Consider the following 23,805-nt stretch of genomic DNA (forward strand, 5'->3'; position numbering starts at 1 on the left):
GCAACAGTGTTCACGCCCCCGTGAGAATCTAATGCGGCTGCTGATCTAACAGGAGGGGGAGCTCAGATGGTCATGTTCACTGGGCTGCTGCTCACCTCCTGCTGTGTGGCCGTTCCTAACAGGTCATAGACTGCTGCCGGCCCCCGGCCTGGGGATGGGGGACCGGTGATCTAGCAGACTGAGGCCAGATTGAGGCAAAAATGAATTTACGGAAGACCCACGCTGGCTGCCTGGAGGAGAGGCAGTGACTGAATGAGTCCTTAGCTGCCCCAGACCCTGTGAGCAGGTCTCACCTAGGGACACCCGTGGTACTTTGGGAGCCCAGGGGAGGGGAGGGAATGAGAAGGTGGGCAAAGGAGGAGGCAGCCTTCATACTGAATTTGCGAGCGTTCATCTGGCCTCACACCACCACAGAGGAGTCTCTTCCACTCTACCTGAAAACACCAGTGTCATCTGGAGGTACCCAAAAGTGTAATTAACACACACGTTTCTCCAAATTTGCACAGTTATTCTGATCCTGAATGGATCAAATGAGGAACTGGATTGTGACTCAGGAAAGTGAAGTCACAGAACTCTTAAGAGCTGAGAAAAATGGGTCACTGTGTTAGGTGCTTCCCAGGACACGGGGCCTGCAGGCGAGGAGCCAGGCCCCGAGCATTCAGCGAGCTGTCCAAGCCGACGTGACTAAGGAGTTCAGCGGGGACCTCTCAGATTAACTCCAAGAAGGAAAGTTGCTCCTTGCTCCTAAACTTTTCCATAGCTCTCTGGCTGGCACACTCAGCCAGCATCGAGCCCTTGCCCCGTCTGCCCCTTGGTGACCCCATCAGGACAGTGCCGTGGCTGTGTCTCCCTGGCACTCTTTACCGGAGCGGCGGGGCCTTGGATTGCAGGGATGGCAGCCTCTATTCCGGGCGATGCCTGGACACGGAGAGTACGTGATAGGCGCTGAGGGAGAGGCTCACAGACTGATGTCCTTCGGCTGGCTCCAGTGACCATGTGCCCCTGGAATTCGAGGGGACCGTGGAGCCTGCTTCCAGGCTTTGAGAGCTCAGGTCTGTTGCAAATTGAATTGTACCCACAAAGAGAAACGTTGAAGTCCCAGCCTCTGCTACCTGTGACTTTATTTGGAAATAAGAAATAGAGTCTTTGTAGATTTTATTAAGACGTAAGTTGGCTGGTCACGGTGGCTCACACCTGTAATCCCAGCACTTTGAGAGGCCAAGGCAGGCAGATCATAAGATCAGAAGATTGAGACCATCCTGGCCAACACAGTGAAACCCCATCTCTATTTGAATACAAAACATTAGTTGGTTTGGTGGTGCGTGCCTGTAGTCCCAGCTACTTGGGAGGCTGAGGCAGAGGCATTGCTTGAACCCAGGAGGTGGAGGTTGCAGTGAGCCAAGATCACACCACTGCACTCCAGCCTGGCAACAGAGCAAGACTCTGTCTCAAAAAAAAAAGAAAAAAGATATAAGTTAAGGTGACACCATACTAGAGTTCGGTGGCCCCTTCGTCCAATATGACTGGTGTCTTTTTGAGGAGAGGGGAGCTGGTGGCACAAGGGAGAGACTGCCACGTGAGACACGGCCACTGGCCCTGTGAGGGTGGAGGCAGAGTTCGGAGCTGCCCGTGGAGCAGCCGAGAAGAGCTGAAGGTGGCCCGAAACCAGCGGCAGTGGGAAAGCTGAGCCCTGCGCACACTGCGGCCTCTGGCATGATGAGAGAAACTTTGGGTGTTTTAAGCCACTGAGTTTGTGACAATTCATTACAGCAGCCACAGGAAAAACCTACAAGGCCCCTCTCTGTGCCTGGGCTTTTGTTTGCTGGTCTGGAACTGCTCTGTCTGAAGGGACAGGTCCCTCTTCCACGGCACATTCTGTGTGTAATGGAGCACACATGTGACCAAACTGACTTGGAGACAGGGCCTGCCCACGCCGGTCTCCCCAGTTCTGAGGCCGGAGAGTGACTGCGGGGGCTGAGATGGGGCGGGGGCAGCTCAAGCCAGCCTGCTCTGGTGGAGCCCCTGTGCCGGGCAGCTGCACCATAGGATCCAGACCCTTCCGGCCCTGCACGCCAGACCTCTTCAGGGATTTGTCTCTGCTCCCCTGGTCTCGGCCGCCAATGAGGGCAGGTGGCGGGAGCCCCCAAAAGACGCTGTTACCTTAAGGCTCCCTCCCCGAGAGGCCTCTGCCTTCTGGGAGACGCAGCTGCCCTGCACAGGGGCCTGAGTCAGCCTCCACCAGAGCAGGCTGGCTTGAGCCGCCCCCCAGCCTCAGCCCCTGTGGGCACTCTCCAGCCTCGGAACTTGGGAGACGGGTGTGGGCAGGCAGGCCCTGTCTGCAAGTCAGTTTGGTCACAGAGTGTGCTGTGGAAGACGGACATGTCCCTTCAGACAGAGCAGTTCTAGGCATACCTCTGGGCACTGGTGGCCTCAAGAGGAGTCATTCTCTGACCCTGTGGAACTCCCAGCTAAGCAAGATGGACATGTTAAAATTCCAGGATCAGATGGTAACTTTGTCAGCAGCTCCTGTTGTTTATATCGGTCATACTAGTTAAATCTAGAAGAGGTAGAAATCACACAAGCTGTCATAGTTAAGGGTCTTTGAAAACCAGATGACACAGTGCCCACATCAGACTGACTCGATAAAGGACAATGATTGGCTCTTGGAACAAAAGGGGGATGACTTCAGGAGAGGCTTGATCCAGCAGCTTGTCTGGAGACCCATTACCCATTCTCTGCTTTCCCTCAGGACTAGCCTTGTGCTCAGGCTCCACTCAGAGGCACCGGGGGCAACCCAGTCTTCCCTTGGGGCTGCAGAGGGGCAGCGACCTCCCCAGGCTCATGTTCCTCTGCTGGGAATCCTAAGGAAGAGGGGAAAGCATTCTCTTTTTCAGAAGCCCCAGTAAATGTCTCCCCGAGACTCACTGGCTCTGTTTGATTTCTCACCCATCCATGAACTTGTCACTCTTCTGGTAGGCGTGGCTGTGCTGTTGGCTTGAGCCTATCAGGGCCTGGCCTGGAGCTTGGGGTGGCGTTGGTTCCACTCAAGCCACAGATCTGGCAATAGTGGAGCAAAATCTGGGCACTGTCAAGAGCAGAAGGAGGCATCCATGGTGGCAAGAAAACCCAGAGCTGCCCACTTGATGGGCCAGAGGAGGGAAGTAAGGTTGGCCTCAGCGCCACCACCCAGGGGGCCACCGTGGTATGGGGCCTGTGCTTCCAGGCCCGGGTGGCACGTGGAATGGCGTTGGTGATTATGCCGACGCGCCGAGGGGCGTTCCTGGAGCAGTCACTGCACCCAGGCTTCATGCTCCGCAGTGCTCCACACACCCTGAGCCAGTGAATCCTCAGCACCCCAGAAAGAATTCATGTATATGGAGCCCCTGTTCTGTGCTGGTCATTGTGGGTCCGAGGTGGAGGCAGCTCCCCATCACGGGCTGCGTTCTCGCAGGCCACAGATGTGGCCACTGAAGCCGGGAGAGGCGAGGCCGCTCAGCTGGAAAGTTGCAGATCTGAGATCATCCCCAGGGCCTTTTACTCCAAAACGTGTGCCTTACGTGTGTCTATACATGCTTGTGAGTTTTAAATAGCTGCTCACCTTCAGCCGTCCACTGCCAGCTGTCCACTGCCAGCCTGCTTGGCTGCCCTTCTCCAGGCCAGTGGCCAAGACACTGCTCACAGGGTGGCTGCCTGGGAGCCTCGAAACAGGTGTAGCTGGCGAAGCAGGCCCTGAGTTGCGTGCACGGGGCCTGGCTGCAGACGCCCCGGCGGAGGCTCCCTGTGTTTCCATTTTTGCAGCCTGAGCCCTTTCTTCTCCATGAAGCTGCCCCAGCAGGCAGGCGTGCTCACGCAGTAGCTCTGCGGTCCTGGCTCAGTCACCACCTCTCTGGGCCTTGGTTTACTCATCTACAACAGGGGTCAGCAAACTCCCACCCTCAGCCCGAATCCAGTCTGCTGCCTATTTTTGTAAATAAAGCTTTATTGGCACACAGCCATGCTCACTCGTTCACAGAGCGGCTGTGGCTGCTTTGGCACAGGGCAAGAGCCTAAAGCCACTGTGTGGCCTTTACGGAAAACCTGCCGGTCCTTGACCTAGCAGATGGGATGACTGTGTGCAGCAGAGTGCAGGCGCTGGGAGGGCCGGGCTGTGTCGGTGGCTCTCACCAGGGTGGTGTCCCCTCCCTGTCATCAAGCCATGGGGTCGTTTCAACACGTGGAGAGAAACTGCTCGGGGTTGAGCACAGGCCTGGCACACAGGGCGTGCTCAGGAACCTCCAGCCGCGGTGCCTCCCATGATTAAACAAAGGCAAGGGGGACTGCCCGGCGGGCTCGGAGGGCCCGGGGTCCCGAATAGGAGCTGATCCTCGGGTGAGACCACTCAGCTCTTAAAGTGGCTGTCGGTTGAGAGGCTTGTCTCAGCTGCCGCTAGGTGCAAATTAAAAGGATTAATGGACACGGCCGTCTTTGAAAGGCTCAAGGCCCACCGAAGCCCCTTCAGCGGAGGGCTCCGCATTCTGCCTTCCCCAGCCCTCCTTGTGTGCCCCCGTGAGTGGCGGTGACAATGCTCCCGGATGTGGGCCCCAAGGCCAGCAGCCCCGGAGCTGCCCGCCCACCCGTCCGCCGGCTATTGTCTGCTCCGGCCTGGCGGTGTGGCGCTGGGTCTGTGGGGCCCCGGCGGGCAGGGGACTGTGGGAACGGATTAGAGGTCTTGGGCTTGCTTTCCTCGTCTTGCATAAACTCTTGATCAAAGACATTCCTGGGATGACAGAGCCCTGTGAGCTGCGAGGCTGGCCCAGCGTGCGGGACGCACACCCCACACTGCTGCCCCTGCACAGGCCTGCCCTCGCTGGCCCTCGCTGGCCCTCGCTGGCCCTCACTGGCCCTGGCTGCAGCGCTGACTATGGGGACCAGCCTTATGGTGGGGCCGGTGAAGGAGTGGGTGCCAGGAGGCAACCCAGTCTTCCCCACCAAACTTGGAGGCCAGGCCCCCGGCGCTTGCGGAGCGAGGCTGTGACTCTGCTTCCTGGGGCGCTTCGAGGAGGGTCACACCGCATGCAGGGTGGCTGGAGGGAGTGCCGGACGCACACCACCGCACTGCTGCTGGGCCTGGCTGCTCTGGAATCCCACGGGCGGGCACTGCCCCACCCTGCAGCAGCCCCACCCACTGTTATCCCACAAGCTGGGTCTGAAGTCCCAGTGCCCACTTCGCCCAGCCACTTTCCTCTGTCCCCTCGGGGCCTGCCACTCCTCATGGTGACGACTGTAGGTGCTGTCCGGGTCCCTGGGGAGCCCCCAACCCTTCCAGCTGTGGAGCCAGCTGCCAGCACGCAGGGCAGGCCGGACCCATGGCTCTGCAACTCAGCCCAGCAGCTTGGGGCTGCCCTGTGGGAGCTGGCACGCCTCCCTTCCATTCGGCCCCCTTCCTAGGACCCACTGTTTGCCAGAGTGGGACGAAGGGCGGCAGAGAGGAAGCGGGGAGATTTCCATCCTGGAGGGGCTCAGCCCGAGCGGGAAAGCACCCAGGCATGGCAATCCTGGGCTCCCAGAGCCCCCTGTCCGGTGCGAGGTGGGGAAGCCTTCAGAGACTGTCCTCACAGGGAGTGTGGAGATGGAGGTTCCTGTGGGCAGCGGACAGAAGCGTGATGCCATCTGGTGTGTCGGGAGCCCCTGGACAAAGACATCGAGGTTAGCAGGGGGGTCAAGGCTGGGGAGAGACGGGCTGAGTCCCAGGGACCTTGCGAGGGGCTGAGGGGAAGATAGGAAGGTGGCGGTGGGTTGGGGGGGCAGAGGGTGAAGAGTGGATAAGGGCTGTCTGGCTGCAGGAAGATGGGCCAGGAGGCAGGGCAGGGCCCCTCGTGAGCCATAGGGGTGGCAGGGCGCATGTGAGCAGGCTTCTGGGAAGGGGCTGCGGGGAGGGCCGACTGCTTCAGGCTTTGTCTCTGAAGCTCCTCAAGGGTCAGTTTTTACTGTCACCTCCTGGGCAGCGCAGATACCTTAACAAGGGACAAGGCCTTCACTGTATCTCAGGAGGCGGCCGCAGGCACCCACGTGATGTCAGTGGAGTTTGAGAGTTGGGAACGAGGGCCTAGAGTGGCCAGACGACACCTTTGATATGGTTTGGCTGTGTCCCCCCCGAAATCTCATCTTCAATTGTAGCCACGTGTCATGGGAGGGACCCGGTGGGAGATCATTGACTCTTTGGGGCGGTTCCCCCATACTGTTCTCTCGGGAGTGAGTAAGTTCATGAAATCTGATGGTTTTATGGGATTACCCTTTCACTGGACTCATTCTCTCTTCCCTGCCTCCATGGAAGACAGGCCTTTACCTTCTGCCATGATGGTGAGGCCTCTCCAGCTACATAGAACTGTGAGTCTATTAAACCCCTTTTTCTTTATAAATTATACATTACCCAGTGTCGGGTATGTCTTTTATTTTACTTTATTTTTTTTGAGACAGAGTCTGGCTCTGTTGCACAGGCTGGAGTGCAGTGGCCCGATCTTGGCTCACCGCAACGTCCACCTCCGAGGTGAGTGTGTCTTTATCAGCAGTGTGAAAAAGGGCTAATACAGCCTTGGAGCTCATGGCATAACCAGGGGGATGTATAGGCCCACCCATCTTGGCACAGCTGGGGGATGTGCAGACCTACCCATCCCCGGGGGATGTACAGACCCACCCATCTTGGCACAGCCGGGGCTGGGGATGTACAGACCCACTCATCACTGGATGTCACAGATACTGAGACAGAGAGAGAGGGCTGGGGTGGGGGGGAGCTTGCAATCATTTCACTCTGGCCCCAAGCCCTCTCTGCACTTGGCTGTGAACCCGCCTGACCCACTCAGGGCCCCTGCCCTGCACTGCCAGCCTGCCTGAGCCCCGCACTCAGCTCCCTCTCTCCCAGTAGAGGCGTCGCTGCCTTTTGGCTCTGCCAGACCTATCAGCCTGCACATCCCTCTTCCATCTTAAAATACTTCCAAACACTGAAGTATCTTCCTAGACCCGTCTGGTTCCTCTCCCTGCCCGGCAGTCGCTCTTGGGCTTCTTCCCCACATCCTTGCTCAAACCTAGCAGGATCTGCTGGCGACCTTGCCTGCTCTGTGAAACAACCAAAGACAACCACAGGTTCCCTGTGCAATGGTTGGAGCTCCCTGCTTGGGCCTCCTGCTACACCTGTGTGCTCTCGGGGGATGGACGTGAACCCAGCTGCAGGCGGGGGGTATGGGTGTGGGTTCCCTAGGACCTCAGCCCTGACACAGGGCCTGGCCCTTGCCCTATGTCTGGACAGCTGCAATGGTGCTGACCTGGCCCCTGCCTTCAGGGCGATTTGCCCCAGGAGCAAGGAGCTGGGCCTCGGAAGCCACCCGACTGGCCACCAGTGTCCCCTCTGGCTCCGACTGTCCGTTGAGCTCTTGCTGACGTGACCTGTTGGGGCCACCTGCAGGCCTCCCACCCACTCAATATGGTGCTGCCTTGGGGAAGGCTCCCAGAGCCCCCACCCTCAGGGGAGAGGCTGGTGACCTACAAGGGCCAGGTGTCCCCTCCACACCCCACCTTCCTCCCAGGGCAGCCACCTGTGGAGCCAACACACTGACCACCCCGGCCCCACTGTGGGCCCTGGGAGAAGCGCTCTATGAGGGAGAAAGGGCAGACAGCAGGTACTTCATAAAGGCCATGGAGATTCGACCTGCAGCTGACAAGTAGCACCCATCAGTGGTGTGGGACCTGGGCTTCCACCTGGCTTGGGGTGAGGACAGACCAGCCTCACAGATGAGTCCAGGAGCTGTGACCAAGGTCCATGGACACCTTCCCAGGGCACTCCTGCTGCCCACCTCCACTGGGGGTTTGAAGTTAAGTCCAGTCACGTGCTCCTGAAATCCAAAGGGAGACGTCATGGCCATCCTTTAAGGCGGCCTCCAGGTCCCTGGATCATGACCCTGACGCTCTTGATCAAAGTTTTTTATAAAAAACTTTGCTCTCCTGGAGCCTGGCGTCGCCAAAGGACCGTGATTCACCCAGAGCAAACAGAAGTTTGCGCCAGAAGAGGGTTAACGAATGCTGGCTGTATTTATTCTCCTATCTGCAAATAACCTGGGAAGACAAACTGGCGAGGCAAGGGGCGGGAGATATTCCCAATCAATGGGCACTGCTCACGTCACCCGGGCCAGACCTGATGTCTCGCGTGGGTGGAGTCACCCGGCCAGGCTGCCTGCAAACTTCTCTGGAGCCTCCCTGGGACAGGAGACCCCTTCCCACCTCACACACCTGGGCTCGGGGCTTCCTACCAGTTGGAGGAGTGTGCCCAATCCTGGCTGGACTGTCTCCAGCCCCCAGCATGTGGCAGTGTCAGGAGACACTCATGGTTGTCACAGTGGGTGGCGTGACGATCATCTTATGGGTGGAGGTTGGGATGCTGCTGAAGTTCCCACAGCGCACATGTGGCCTCCCGCACTGCTGAGCCTGCCACCCTACCTTGGTTCTGAGGTACCAGGACGCACGCCTCTGGCTTCCCGCCAACCCAGGAAACAAACAGGCAGGCACCATGCTGGGGTTTTACCGGTTTTATTTCTAGACTTTCATGTTTGTCTTTTGTCTTCTGCTGGAAACATGCCGGTTACATGTTGGTGCTGGGAAGCGCCACGGTGCAACCAGAAACACAGACCCAGCCGCCTGCCACCCAGACCCTCAGACTTGTGCGTCACAGGACAGACTCTGCAGTGCCCCGTGCACCTGCCACCAGCCTTTGGCCTCTCGACACACACATCCAGGACTCGTGCCCTCGCCCCATCACGATGGACAAAGTGTCCCTCAAGGGCCCTGCGTGGTTCAGATAGACGCTGCAGCCAGGATGGCTGAGGTAAGCGTGAGCCGTGTTCCGGAGGGGTGGGGCGGGACAGGCCTGTGCCCGCGATGGCCTCCGAGCACAGGATGACCCTGCCAGGGCAGGGCTCTAGCCATGCGGGCCCGGTGGGGGGGAGGGGTGCAAATTATTTTGGTTTGGCAGCTTGCTAGGTGACTTGGGCACACAGCACTGTGAGCTGGCTTCACTGAGATTTGGAGTCTCTTTAAATCAGCACTATGCTGTAATTAACAAAACAATAACGAACAGAACACTAGTACATAACAGATTAAACACACCCAAAACTTGAACAAATTCCAGAAGCTATTCCAATCATCCCTAAGCAGAGTCCTACGGGCCCAGCACCGTGGCGGCACGTAAGACACACTTGTTATAACAATAATCGTCATCATGCAACTTCCATAGCTACACGCAAAGAATGACACAGCTGTAAGAACTATGATGACGCTACGATCCGATGAAGAGCCCAGTATCACAGGCGCAGGGAAGAGAGGATGGACACAGCCTGGTCTCGGGGGACACCCGCCTGTCTGTGTGCCGAAGCAGACAGAAGCTACCAGCTGGGTCCACCATGGCTAAGTGAAGCATGAGGTATTGTGAAACAGGAACCTTTTTGGAATAGAGCAGTAATCACATTAAGTCAAAACTGATCACATAAAAAAAAAAAAAACACTACAAAAAAGGCATCAGTAATACAATGTTCTAAGAGAAAATTAAAACTAGTACATGGCAGTATATGACATTGTAAAACAAAAAACTGATCCTCCAGTAGCAGCAAACAATGTGAAGAGATACAGAGAAGCGATGTGAATGTTTCCAAACCGTGCGTGGAAGTCAACGGTAGCAGCGCAGAAAGAAAACGGAGCTGCAGCCTGTGCCTGGCGTGGGCACCGCCCCGTCCCCCCGGGAGCTGCAGCCTGTCCCTGGCGTGGGCACCGCCCCGTCCCCCCGGGAGCTGCAGCCTGTGCCTGGCGTGGGCACCGCCCCGTCCCCCCGGGAGCTGCAGCCTGTCCCTGGCGTGGGCACCGCCCGTCCCCCCGGGAGCCTCCTCCTCACTCCTCCCGCCCATCTTCCCTCACACATCAGCCTCCACACTCTGGCCACCTGCCTTCAACACTTCCTAAATAAAAATTACAAGAATTCCATAGCCAAGATGTGCAAATTGTCTATTCTGTCGCTAAGTTTTTTTAAAGGAAGGGGCAAGGGATAAGAACATCTAGGAACTGAACTTCTGCCAAGTACCCTAACTTTCCTTGTGACACCTTTTCAATCAGATGACTTTGGGGAACGCCAAACAGGCTGAGTGAATGTCTTTGTGTGGTCTTCCTCCAGATTGTTCTTCTCACCTATAAAAGGACCTAGCTTTAAAACAAACTGTATGATACCTGCAACATCAAAGGCAGAAGGGGCGTGTGTGTGTGTGTGTGTGTGTGTGTGTGTGTGTGTGTGTGTCTAAATCAAGGGGAGATTGCATTACTTTATAAATCATACTGGCCTTATGAACATCCTCTGCAATAAATATACTTTTTTAGCCTTAACTATAAATTATATATTTTAGTGTTTAAAAGCCTTCCGGTGTGAAACATCTAAGGTAACCCTTAAACCGCCTGCTCTCTAGGTAAACCTCTGAGGTCCCTACTTTCAAACACCAGTTGGCACCAAAGGATTCCTAAACTTCAACTTCAAGAGAGAAAAAAAAAAAAAAAAAGGAAAGGAACTTATCATCCTGGCAATGTGAGAATGCAAACCTTTTTCTTCCTGACTGGCACGCAGCCTCCCAAACACTCACCTCCGCTGCCACCACGGTGGCCTGCACCTACCTCGCAGTCCTGCTCGTACACAAGTACACGGATATTCCCAAACCATTCCATTAGAAACCTGCTCTCCCTCCGCACACACAAAAACAGCGCTATTTCCTACACCTATTGGACTGAAAGTGCTTGGAAATGGAATGGTTTTAGAATACGGAGAAAGAAAAAAAAACAACCAAGTCGCTGTGGATTGAACCTGGACGTCAGCTGGCTGCAGGGCCGTTGGGTAAAAAACCAGCATCTCATAAACAGGTCACTACAAAAATAGCAAGAGTATAAAAATAGAATATATTATGTCACTATGTCGTCTTCTCTTTCCAGTAGCGTATCGTAGGAGTGGGACAGGTGGCCTTTCCCGACCCCGCCACGCTGGCTGGTGCCTGACAAACGTCCACTGTGGTGGTGGCCACAGGCACAAAGGACACACACACGGGCACGCTACGCTACCGTAACCAAGAGGTGACTTCAGCCATGGATAAGGTGAAGAGGTTATACATCTACCTATGGAATATAATAACATACAATGACTTATAAAGTGACTACATGCAGATGAGCAAGCAAGTTACAGAGACGCCTACAGCCGCACTACTGCCGTCCTCTTCGGGAAAAGCACAAGAATACCTTTTGCTACCTAAAACCCTCTTCTACTTTAAAAAATGGTTTGCTGAATTTTCCTATTTTTTTTAAAAATGTTTTTATGCTTTTTTTTAACACGCAAAGAATCGAACCTAATCCTCTCCCGAGACCTCTCCTTTGTGTTAATACCTACGCTTACAACAGACACACAAGTACGTTAATATAAAAACTAGTTGATTACTGGGGTATAAAATCCTCTATTTTTGTAGCACAGCTCTCCTGTCCCCCGCCGCTCAGGGTTACGCGAATACTATTTTTTCTCTCTCTCTTTTAAAGACAGTTTTTGGGTAATCTTTTTCTTTTGCTTAAGTCAGAGATGGGAGGGAGAAAGAGCAAAGGGGAAAAAAAAACCAACAACAAGGAGGATGAAGCTTTCCCTTCTGGTATCAAAATGCCCCAGAGAGGAGGGGCTGTCAGGGGAGCACCTGGGGCCGGCTCCACCCTCGCTGCGGGTGGCGGTGGCGCCCGCCTTCCTGGCGCCCTCAGATGTCCACATCCCGCACGTCGGTGGGTGTGCAGGCCAGGTCCACCTCCTCCTCCTCCTCTTCCTCCTCCTCGGAGGCCTTGGGGTCCTGGTTCTGCTGGGCCTGGCGCAGGCTCGACTCCAGCAGGCCTTCGATCTGCTCCTGGCAGGCCCGGAGGCAGTCCTGAGATGGGAGGGGGAGAGGCGGGCAGAGGGGGCCTTAGAGGGGGCCTGCAGCAAGGGCCCCTTCCCCGGTGTCATGACCTGGAAGGCTTTTATTTTATTTTATTTTTATTTTTTTTGAGACGGAGTTTCGCTCTTGTTACCCAGGCTGGAGTGCAATGGCGCGATCTCGGCTCACCGCAACCTCCGCCTCCTGGGTTCAGGCAATTCTCCTGCCTCAGCCTCCTGAGTAGCTGGGATTACAGGCACGCGCCACCATGCCCAGCTAATTTTTTGTAGTTTTAGTAGAGACGGGGTTTCACCGTGTTGACCAGGATGGTCTCGATCTCTTGACCTCGTGATCCACCCGCCTCGGCCTCCCAAAGTGCTGGGATTACAGGCGTGAGCCACCGCGCCCGGCCCCTGGAAGGCTTTTATAAGGGCAAGACTAAGCCAAAAACTCTTCCTTGGCCCACGCTGCCTCCCGCAAACCGGAGTGAGACAAGGGAGCTGCCGTCACCTGTCAACTGGGCGCTCAGGACCAAATGTCTCCACCTCCCACCTGGCCTCCCGAGCCACAGGACACCAGATGCTGCCCACCCACCCCGCACCGCCCCTGCCTGTCCCCATGCCCAACAGCGCCTGGACCTCCTGTTCCCACTGGCCTGCCAGCTCCCCGGGGAATTCAGTGCCATCTGATCTGATCTGGACAGAGGCCCTTTGAGCCCTGCTTTTTCAGACTTAACCTTTCCATGTGGCGGCACTCGAGGTGAACCTGGCCTTCCATGATCAGCTGATGGACAAGCCTTCGGCCGTGCATGACTGAGGATGAATGCTGGGCGGCCAGGAAGACCCAGAGCCCTGATCTCTCCCCCTCCAACCTCTCCCGCTCAGCCCTGCGTCCTGGGCCACCCATCAGCCCGGCATAGCACGCATCCACCTGCTGCAGCCGCAGAGATGCTCGGCCCAGGGCGGAGTGCGACAGAAGTTCCTGGAAGTCCTTCCGGCACCCTTGGGGGCTCCACACTTCCTTGGCAGCGGCCACACCATGCCAGCAGTGGGAAGGGGCAGCCGTGAAATCTGGAACCTCTGTGCCCAGGGGCCTCTCCCAGGCTCCTCTACCGGCAAGTCCCAGGCAGCCTTAAGTGGCTGCTTACTGCCCCAGGGGCTTCCGGATAGAGAACCAGCTCCACGTGCTGGGGCTGTGTGCGTCCCAACTGCCAGGAAGCCACACGAGGGCCTAAAGGCAGGTCTCTAGGCAGCCCTGGAAACAGATTTTCCACTAGGAGCAGAGCGGGGCCACAGCCCTCCATGCGCCACGCAGGGGCTGCAGAACTCCCATCCAGATGGGGCCGGAGGGGCTGGATGAAGGCATGGCATGACAGGCGAGGACCCAGGCCGGAAGGGCTTCTAGCTGGACCCCTGGAGTCATGACATCTTAGAGCCCCAAGCCTCTAGAGGGAGGCCTTTCCTCTCCTGCCTTTCAGATACATTCTCATCATGGCAAATGAAGCTGGCCAGTCCCACTGTACAGATGGGGAAACTGAGGCCAGAAACCTGGGGTGAGACCCAAGACGCCTGATATTCAACCTAAAACGCCAGCCACTCTCAGTTCCCAGCCCCAGGGGCCTGGCAGCCCCCCTTCACCTGCAGCCCCCCGCCCCCCATGACCCAGTCCAGTCCCACACCTGCAGCTGGACTCCCGGCCCTTCCCTCATCCTTCTGGCCCCACAACTGCCTGCAAGGCTGCCCCGGTGGACAGAACATTTCCCCCACAGCCAGAAGCTCCGAGGAGGCAGCAGGCTTCTCAGCAAAAAGCCACTGGTGTGTGGCACAGCACACCCTATTCACACAGATGAACATTTGCCCACCAAAGAAAATTCTAGAACACTCCAGAGAAAATGTGGGGGCTTCTGCTGTCGAGGGTTTTCTGAGTCTGGGCTCAGCTAAGTGGGTCACTGGATAACCAGGCAGAGTGGACTCGGCCTCGGGGAACTTCACCCATGTGCCCATGTGCCAGCCGTGAGGCGCCTGCTTTGGGTGTGCTTAAGATGTCTCCACTCAAGCAAGGGCGTCGCAGGGCAGATGCCCCTGCAAGGGGGGCGGTTTCCTTTCAGGGCGTGGAGTTTGCAATGAGAAGTGCAGGGGTGCGGGGGGCTTTCCCTTTGCTGGGCTTCTGGAGGCCTCCATGGCGTTTCTGAGCCCTTTTTCTGAGTGAACTGTGGGCTGCTGCCCTCCACCCTCCAGCAAGTGAGGACACCTCACCACCCCCGCAGGATAACACCGGCAGGGTGCGAGGGAGGCCACAGCACAGGACACAGCAGGGAGGGGACGGCGCCCGGGCCGCCTCCAGTGTCCCGTGGCAAAAACGCTTCCTCTTCCAGAGGCACCGCCGGGCAGGGGACAGGCAGGTGGACCCGAGACAGCATCTGCTGAGACCCGTGCGGAGCCCCCGGGAGGCTGGAGGGCGGACCACCAGGAGACGGCCCAGGCCAGAGCCCACAACAGGCCCCGCAGGCCCACCCGGCCCCGAGCGGGGGTCAGGCGGTCACTCCCTCACACACCGCGGGGCCTGCGGCTGACCCGGCCACCTCTCCGGTCTAATTTGGTAAATGCCACAAACCCTTTTGATTGTCATTTTAATTCTTTAAGAAAAGACTCGGGAATAAAACAATGGCATTTTTAAGAAGAAAGACACAGTCATCCCGGGTCTGACAGCAGCCGCCTCTCAAAGGGGCCGTGAACAACAAGGCTGTCGCTATCCGCCCGTTGTCCGGCGTCTCGGACCTCACAGGAGCCCCTTTCAAGCATCTATTTATTGGCCACGCACATTGTGGCCCAAACAAAGCTCGCCTGGGCCTACCCCCACACACCATCACCACACAGATCACTGGCTGGGGCCGCCTGGGGCTTCTGTCCTGGACGCTTCGCCCAGGAAGACTCTACAGCTCCTGGAAGCCCCAGGGGATGTGAGAAACCTGTGAGGACCCCCAGCCAGTCAGTGAATTCTAGGAACAGGGGAAGAAGCTGGTGGCACTCTGAGTCCATGGCCTGGCGTGCAAGGGGCCTAGCCCCAACCTTTCACCCTTGGGGGCCTTGGCACCAGCCTCAGCATTTCCGTGGCACTGGATGTCTGCTGCCCGCCAGCCCGCCTGGCCATCGCCCTCACTCACCGGGTCACACTTGATCACTCTGGAGAGGAAGCAGGTGAGGCGATAGTAGGATAGGAAGTGGTTGGGGCTCCCCAGGTTCAGGCCTTGCACTGCGGCCACCACGCTCCCCGCCGCCACCATGGAGGGCGGATTGGAAATGAACTTCACATCTGCAGCAGAAGGAGAGAGGCAAGGGGGCTGTGGGCAGGGGACCCTCACGCAGGGCCTCGGTGATCCAGGTGTCCCTGAGTGCTGGCTCTGAGCAAGTGACCTGGCCTGCAGGGAACCATCCAGAATGCGCAGCTCCAAATCCAGGCTCTCCCCAGCCTCCAGCCTTCCCTGCGCACCAGGAAAGCAGGGGCTCGGTCCAGGGACCCTCCTGGAACGTCAGCCCCGCTGTTGACTCAAACACAATCAAGCAAAGAGAAAGCCATGGGAAGGGAGACAGGGACATCACTATCAGCATCTCCAGCCTGTGAACGTCATCACTTATTCACAAAAACAAAATGAGATGACATGAACATGAGGACATAGAGATGGTGCCTCTGTGACCCTAATCCTAGTACCTGCCACCCTCCAGCAGCAGGGATTGAAGACAAGTCATATTCTGACGGGACATCACATGGATGACACCCAGGCCTCCACCTGGGCCAGGCCACGGGGCTGTAGGGCACTGCTGAAGCCATTCCCCGTGTCCGTCAAGGGGCAAGCCCTGACTGGTGGCCTTAGGGTGGCTGTGATGGTGTGGCAACCTCAGGCCCCGGCACCAGGAGAGCCTGGCTTGGCTCACTCGGGAAGGAAGAGCTCTCCAGCAACCCACGGCCCTAACCATGGGACCATGACTGTCACGGTGACCTTCAGAGTGCGGACCAAGTACAACCCAACTCTACCCGGCCCTCCAGTCAACACTGTATCTGGCGGGTGACAAAAAGGCTTCTCTGGGCCGTCTGATGTAGCCCAGCAATTCCAGTGACTTCCTAAGTAAGGGAAGAGGTGTGGGGTTCCCACCCCCAGTCACCATGGGACACCCCTGGAGGACTGGGCCAGGAGCCAGGCCCAGGAGGGAGCAGCTTTCCTAGGAAGGTGCCCATCCCCCACCCTGGGGCTTCCTGGGGGCTGTTTCCCACATCTGGGCCCACTTCCAAGGGGGACACCAATCCAGGGCAGCTCATCAGGCTCTGGAGTCTGCACAAAACTCCCCCTGGTCACTGTCAGACACTGGGGCTCATCTGCCCGCCAGGTGGGTGCCTCGGCAGGCCAGCTCTCTCCATAGACAGCCTCGCCACCCATCATGTCCCCATCTGTGGCAGGGAACGCCGGCCACCCCTCCTCAGGGCAGCCGCGCACCGACCGTGGACAGGTGGGCCAGCGTGGAATGTGCCTCTCGGCCTGGCCCCCACCCCAGCAGAGCCTGGGGGCAGCCTTTGGGTCGTACCCACGAGGAATTCTGCACAAGAACCAGGGGCCTGGGGCGGGAGCTGGACGCCGGCCGGGCCGAGTGTGGCATCTTTGCTGGCCCCATCGCCTCATCTCGCGCCACTGAGCGCCCGGGAACAAGGGGGGCCGGGGGAGCTGAATGGGAGCCGACCCAGGCACAAAGGGAGAGGGGCCCCCACGGGCCGCCAGGGGTGCGGTGGCCCATCGGAGACTTCATCCCAAGAGAATAAACAACTTCGGCCTTGTTAAAGAGAGAGGGGCGCCGGCGAGGGGCTGGGAAGAAAGGCAGCCACCCTGAAGGGGAGACAAAGCTGGCTGCTGGGCGCCGCAAGGACTTAAAGAAAGCCTTAACGAGCTGAGCCACCTCTTTTCCCCTTTAAATGGGAGCAGTTCCACACAGTCTGAGAGCCGGGAGCCATGAATGAAAACCTTTTCATTGAGGCAAATCAGAACTGCACACAGAGACCGCTTCTGCAGGGAGCGACGCGTTTGAGCTGGCCCCGCACCTTGAGAGCCCCATCTCATCCAGGGGCACATGCAGAGCGGAGTCACTCCCACATCGTTCCAGAAGCTCCTGCGTCCCCCCCCCCAAGTGTGTGGCAGTGTGTTTTGATTAGGAGCCACCCAGAACGAAACACCAAAGCGCCAGGATTGGGCCCTATCCGCTGCCCGGTTGTAAAGTGAGGTGACAGCTGTCCTGGCAGCTCCGTGGCACTGGACATTTCTCACCTGGCCCCCTGCAGCACCGAGGGCACGTGCCCTGAAACCCACATGTGTGAGCATATGTGCCATGTGCACACCTACTGGGGACCCGGGGCCAGGGATGCCTGGCACAGGGAGAAGCCGCCCTGGCATCACGTTTAAATGTAACCCGCGCCACGTGGAAGGCAGAAACACCTTCCTAGACTCTCTCCCACGCCTCCACCTCCTTTAGCCCGTTTCTGACTGTAAGCAGCCCTAAGTCACACTCGTCTCCACGGACATCCAGCAGGACCCAGGCAGTTATGTCTGATGCTCAGTTATGCTCAATGGGGTGCACATGGGTCAGGACCTGGAGCACTTTGCAGGGGTGGGTGCCCTGGCCTCCTGCCCCGCCTCGGGGCCCACCCTGGAGCAGACTCCACAGCCACTGAGAGCAGCTGGGTCCCCGAGTGTCCCTCTTCCTTTACCCACCGCCGGGGGCGCCTTCACAGACAAAGCGTGTGCAGTAGTGGGGAGAGCGAGACTCTGCACCTGCCCCCTGCCTCCCACCAACACCCAGGGACCCTGGGAGGGGAGCTTTGCTGCTGGAGCCACCCAGCAGGGACGCTGTGCAAGGACGGCGCCCCACCACGTCTCCAGGAAACTCTGCATTTCTTTGAAGCCACTTTCAGCTCCATAAAAGGCTGCGTGGAGTCTCCGGAGGCCTCTCTCCTCTGAGGAGCACCAGCCAGAGAACGCCTCCCTGTCTGCTGCAGGACCACCCCACCCTTCAGACCTATCCAGGCTGGACGGCGTTCTTGGCATCTTCATCTGACCACTGTGGGGACTTGCTTGGAAACGTGGGGGAGGGGTTCATGCCTCAAGCAGGTGGAGTAGGTGGGGGAGCTCTCACACCTAACCCAGAAACCATTCTGGAATACCAGCTGCTGGCTACCTGTGTCAGAGGGAGCGCTGAAATAGGCTAGGGAGGTTCTGCCCTCACGGGATCGGGGGAGAAGATGCTATTGCCTCTTTGATGTCCGGGACCTTGTGGCCTAGGTCACCCAGAGTGAGCCCACAAACAGATGTGACAACTGAGTCTTGACCAAAAGTGGGCCACAGCAGAGGTGGGTGGGATGGGGGCACGGGCCCCCATCAGGGTAACCAGGGAAGGAGGTGGTCACAGGGGGGTCAGAGGCAGGGCTGGGGACAGCAGGAGGCAGCACCCTGTGTATGCATGTGTCTGTCCCTACTGGGTTCTGGGGCCAGGGCCATGCCAGGGAGGGGCCTGGGGGCCATGCCAGCGGAGGTGAGGACTGGGTACTTCTGCTGCCCACGGTGGCTGCCCAAGCTGAGACTGTTGTGAAGTGCTCCCCAGGGCTCAGCTGAGCCCAGCAGACCGGCGGCACCCCTGGCAGGGCCTCAGGCAGCTGAGCTCCTCTGCTGGACACCCCTGCACTCAGCTGCCCAGAACACGTGGTGCAGGCGGGCCGACAGCTCTCCCCGCCCCTGGAGGCGCCTCTGGCAAGTGGCCCAGCCTGGGAGAGGCCGGGAGGGGGCCCCAGCAGCTCAGGCTCCTTAAGGACACAAGAAGGGCTGGAGGTGGGTGGGGAAAGGAGGCGGCCCGGCGGCCAAGGTAAACCCCTTTCGGCATGGAGTGGCCACAAGCTGCCTGGCCTGGAGGATGAGGCCACAGCATCTAGACACAGGCAGGCTGGCTGCGCGGTGGCGCGGCCGTAAGGGCAAATCCCCTTCCATCCAGCGCAAACAAGCCAGCGCCTCTGCTCACCAGAGCTGGAAGAACTCTTCCCAGCGCAGGAGGGGGCCTAGGGACGTCCTCCCGGACAGCACCCAGGTGCAGAGCAAGAAGCCGGCCAGGCCACCTAAGGTGCTGGCTCTCAGGGGGAGGCTGGGGACTGCTGGGCCTGCCCTACCTGTGGCGCAGAGGGCAACGAAGGTCTGCGCGTGTTTGCGGATGATCTGTTTGTTCTCCTCCGCCTCCGGCATTTTGGAGAGGAAGTGTTCGATGAAATCGTGCGGGGTCATGGCGGCCAGGTTCCACTTGAGCTTGTTCACTAGGAGCAGCTCCATTTGCTGCGAACACAGGGTGAGCGGCTATGAGGGGAGGTGCGGGCCGGCCCGGGGACGCGGGGAAGCCGGCAGCATGGCCCTGGCCCCTGCGTCTCGTGCGGTCCGGGGGTGGGGGAGCAGGACTGGCGAACGCTGGGGGGTCCAGGGAGCTGGGGCAACACACGATCCCAGATCAAAACAGAAAAGGCGCCCGCCGCGCGAAAAGGCTCTGCAAGTGGAAACAAAAAGACCTCCCACCACCTGGAACGGGAGGCGCAGCGCGGAGTTCCGGGTGCAGCCGCTGGAGGGCGCGCGCCGCCCACTTTTCGGCCACACCGCGGAGCGCGAACGCGGTGGTAGTCGCAGGCAATCGCGCGCGGGGCGGCTAGGATCCCACCCGCTCCCGGGACAGGGACACCCGGCAGAGGGGCCGCCCTCCCTCGGGACAGACAGATGTATCCGAGGCGGGCCGGCTGCCGCCCCCTGCACCTTGTCGGGCCCAGTGGTCCTGCGGCTCGCGGGGGGCGGGGCGCGGGGGGCGGCGGGGGTCCCGCGGTTACCAGCAGCTCCTCGGGCTGGATGGAGTTGTCGGTGTAGATGCACAGCTTCTCGGCCGTCAGGGGGATGGTCTCCTTCATCTTAGAGGCCACGAACATGCAGGTGGCCCCCAGCAGCTGCAGGCGGCTCTTTTTCACTGGCTCCAGCGACAGGAAGCGGTCCAGGTAGTTCATGGCCAGCGGGAAGACCTCCTCCTCGCACTTCTGCTCCTCGCAGACCTGCGGGGGCACGGGGCCCGTGACCGCCGCCGCCGGGTCGCGCCACCCCCACCCCACGCCCCCGCCCTCGCACGCGCATCGCGCTCGGCAGGACCACCAGTTCTGGAGGGCTGAGGGGTCGGGGCCGGGGGCGGCAGAAGCTTCCTGTGATGCGCCCCCTCTGGCGCGCGTCCCCAGTATCCACCCTCCCCGAAACTGAAAGGGAAAGTCCCCGCGAGGCTGGCATGGTGGGGGCGGGAGCGGGCACAGCTGGGCGGCGGCGCGGGCTGCCGGGCCCGGGGACCCCGGCCCGCTCTGGAGCTCCGTGGCCCCTCTGGCTGGGGATCGACACCCACGGGGGTGCGGGGCCGCGCAAAGGGCCGCGGGGTTGGGCGCCGCGCCTGCGAGACACAAAGGTGGCGTCCCAGGCCGCCGCGCCGCATTTCCCCAGACGTCATCTTTTCAAAAAATATTTAAAAATATTAAAAAAATAACTAAGTGCGTAAAAATACCATGAAAATGACCCTCGGACGGCCCTTTACCCAGGCCGGGGGTCAGGAGTTTGTTACAGGCTCCGGGGATAGCCCCAGGAATTCAAACTCCGGGGACCCCCTTCCCCCCAAGCGCGGGCGGCGTTTCCCTCTCGCAAGGGCACCACGCCGCACTTTCAAAAATTATTTTAAAATACTTGCGGGCCCCTCAGGCTCCCACCGATGGTATGAAAATGTGCTCCCACGTCCCCGGCTCGCTCGGAGAAGGTACCCCAAGCCGAGATCCCTGCAGACGGGGATCCAGCCCTGGCGTCTTGGGGGCCACGCGACCTTGCAGGTCGGCGTGCTCTCCGGCCCAGGCTGCCCGTGCGGGGCGCCCCGGGACTCGCTGCTTGAACAAAGGCCCCCTCTTCCCCAGCGGGGTCCCCCCAAAACTACCCATGCTGCGTCCCTGCGCCCCTCCCCCGGGCTCCGGGCGGCCGCCGGGCCCCTAGTTGCGGCCCCAGCTCCCGGCGGCCGCTCCCCGCCCCCACCCTGCCCCCAATTATTAATAAACACTTTTGCTGTGCAATAAAAGAGCAAAGATGGCGCATAATACTGGCACGACCGGCCCTTGCATACGTGTCCATGGATATTAATTTAAAAATCAAATCTATGCCCCCTCCCCCCGGAGTTGGAGGCTCTCGGCCGCGGCGGCCGGGAGAGGAGCCGCAGCATGGCCGGGGCGCAGGCGGGGGGCACAAAGCGCACTTAGCCCGCCAGCCCGCACCCTCGGGCCCATTGGGGTGCTCCTGGCACTGGCTTCTCCTGAAGGCACCCCTCCCCGACCCCCTCCTCCCGTCCCAGGAAACGCAATTTCTAGCAACCCCACCCCCACCCCTTCCTCCTTCAGAAAATACCCACAATTTTTATTTTGAAAATACGGATCCCTAGCAACACCCCGGCAAACTTCAAAGGTCTAGCGGGAGAGAAGAGAGGGGAGTGAGGAGCAAAGAAACGTGGGTCTGGGCAACAAGTTGCAGGGAGGTCTTAAGAGAGCCGCCCGAAGCCCCGCACCTCCAGCATCCAGGTGGCCACGATCTTCCGCATGGACGGCAGGACCTCCTTCTGCACACATTTGAAGTAGGACACGGAGGGTGCGCAGGTCTCCTCCGCCTTCAGCATGGCCCGCAGCACCCGGTCGTTGAGGAGGTTGGCATCGGGGTAGGCGCGGCGGATGGCCTCCACTTCGCAGCACAGGAGCTGGTGTTCCATGGCTGGGGCTCTGCCTGGGCAGCTGGGGAGGGCTGTGGGTTCCGGCTGCGTCCGCGCTCGGCTCTCGCTCCTGCTGCCCCGCGCTCCCTCGCGCTCTTCTGCCCCTCGCCGGAGCGCGCGGACTCTGCTGCTCGCGGCTACTGCGCCGACAGCCCTCTGGAGGCTCCAGGACTTTGCAACTTCAACAAAACTCCCCTGTAGTCCGTGTGACGTTACTGTTGTTAAGCAGAGATCAAAGCCGGGCAGAGAATGGGAGCGGGAGGGGGCGGGGGCGGGCGCAGGGGGAGGGGGCGCGGGCGCCAAACGCCGGGAGCAGCGAGGGGCAGAGCCCAAAAGCCATCCCCGAGGCGCCGCGCCTGCCCTGCGGCGGAGTTGCCACCGTAGTCCGGTTTTCATAGAAATGCAAATAGCCCCGCTGCAGCCTTTCTCCCCGCCAGAAAAGAGGGGTGCAGGGGGCCCGGTCCGACTCGAATGGGTCCCCCGGGATTTGGGGGTGGGGTGGAGGTGGCTCTGCAGTAGGGGACGACTGGGAAGCCCGACAGGCCACACGCAGCCTAGGGAGACCACGAGGAGGGGGGACTCTGGGGCGCGGCGACACCCCATATCCAAGCCGGCAGAACAGGCGCATGTCCAAGAACGCCACGAGGGCACCCACGAGCGGACAGACGGCCAAATAATCTCAGCGTCTGCATCTTCTTTCATTTTCATTAACACGTGTAAATTTCAAGAACTATTTAGCATGCAGGGACCGAGGACGGCACACCACCCAGTGCACTTTTCATTTCGGCGCACATGGGGGTTGTTGCAAATGCCCAAGGGGGTAACCGTAAACATTTAAGGGATTTCAGCTTAGCACGCGCTCGCTCAAAAAATAAAATAAAATAAATGCCCGAAAATTCCAGCCGCAGCCCAAGATGGTGGCCAGCATTTCCTTCATCTTGTCCTTCTAGCCTGGAGACTCTTCGGGCTGTCTTCCTACCTTGACCAGTCCATCCTCGCGGGGGTCCCCAAACGCACCCCCTCCCTTCCGGTGCCGACAATTTAATCGGGCCAAACACACCTCTGAAAGGAAAGCCGAGAAACAGTGATCTCCGTCCTGACTCATTTTTTAATTAAAAAAGGAATTAAATTGCTGGAAATATTAGTCGCCTCTGCCTGGGACAAGACCGCCGGAAGGCTCCTAATTGGTTTTGTTAGGGGTGTAGACGTCCCGTCACCTTTATAATTTGCCCTGGGTCTGCATTGGTGAGCGTGAGGGGGCTGGCAAGGGCGGGCATAATACAGGACAATTATCAATTAAACAAATGAGTGTACTGATCTGATTTTTAACAAAATCGATAGGCGTTCGTGGTTATATGAGAGGGTCCCCAATATTATCACAAACTTAAGCAAATGTGAATTAAAATACATAGTGTTTTTTTTTTTTTAATTACAGGTTTTGCCTCTTTGGTGCATTACAAAAATAAAAGGCTATTTTACTGTCTCAACTTTTTTGTTTTGTTTACAACATCTGCCCCTAATTAAGAAAACTTCATTAACTTCCTTCTGAATATAGTTTAGTGTCATCAAACCACCGTATCCTCTTAGCAGTGAAAGCTCAAAGAAAACGGAGAGAAAAAGTCCCCTCCTCTTAGCCAGGGTGCTCACAGCAAGATGCGACCCCCCTCCCACCCCTACCTTTCAGGGCGAATTCCTCCTGCGCCCCCTCCCCCGCCGGGAACTAGGATTACTAATATTCCGGGTTCTGGGGGGTAATTACCCCTAGATTGCGCATGGGGAGCGGTAGGTGGCCCCAGCAGGGAGCACCCACCGACGTGCCTCCCCACTCCCCGGGCACCCACAATCGCTTCTGCCCAGGTATAGCCAAGCCTCAGAGCATCCGCCCGCGCACGAGGGCGGCCCAGCTGCTTTTTCATTCATAAAATCCGGACCCGGCGGCCGTCTGGATGATTTATGGGGCCCCGAGCTATCACCCGGCCTCTCCCATCCCGGGGGGCTAGGGGCCCCGAGCCCCGCGTGCGCCCTGGCCCAGCCGGAGG

At 58.8% G+C, this 23,805-nt stretch overlaps 1 protein-coding gene and 1 pseudogene across 1 annotated transcript; one reads left to right on the top strand and one right to left on the bottom strand.

Annotated features, from left to right (window-relative positions):
- The first annotated feature begins 2,304 nt into the window (after positions 1 to 2,304).
- LOC116554503 lies at positions 2,305 to 5,749 on the top strand (annotated as a pseudogene).
- Positions 5,750 to 11,318: 5,569 nt separating this feature from the next.
- CCND1 (cyclin D1) lies at positions 11,319 to 21,988 on the bottom strand. Its single transcript, XM_032282533.1, has 5 exons — positions 21,569 to 21,988; positions 19,827 to 20,042; positions 19,131 to 19,290; positions 15,100 to 15,248; positions 11,319 to 11,948 (listed from the first exon to the last, which is right to left on the bottom strand). Exons 1-5 carry the CDS (start codon positions 21,764 to 21,766, stop codon positions 11,784 to 11,786), a joined length of 888 nt encoding a protein of 295 aa, XP_032138424.1. The 5' UTR covers positions 21,767 to 21,988; the 3' UTR covers positions 11,319 to 11,783.
- Positions 21,989 to 23,805: the final 1,817 nt, after the last annotated feature.

Source organism: Sapajus apella, unplaced genomic scaffold (genome assembly GCF_009761245.1).
Source record: "Sapajus apella isolate SASKATOON/1434 unplaced genomic scaffold, GSC_monkey_1.0 scaffold14, whole genome shotgun sequence".
NCBI classification, from domain to species: Eukaryota; Metazoa; Chordata; class Mammalia; order Primates; family Cebidae; genus Sapajus; species Sapajus apella.

Excerpts from the sequence above, each read along its gene's own strand:
- CCND1 (XM_032282533.1), bottom strand. The coding sequence starts at position 21,766 with ATGGAACACCAGCTCCTGTGCTGCGAAGTGGAGGCCATCCGCCGCGCC. Across the intron at positions 20,043-21,568 it reads TGGCCACCTGGATGCTGGAG|GTCTGCGAGGAGCAGAAGTG; the intron begins GTGCGGGGCTTC and ends GTGCCCCCGCAG. Across the intron at positions 15,249-19,130 it reads CGTTGCCCTCTGCGCCACAG|ATGTGAAGTTCATTTCCAAT; the intron begins GTAGGGCAGGCC and ends CTTCTGCTGCAG.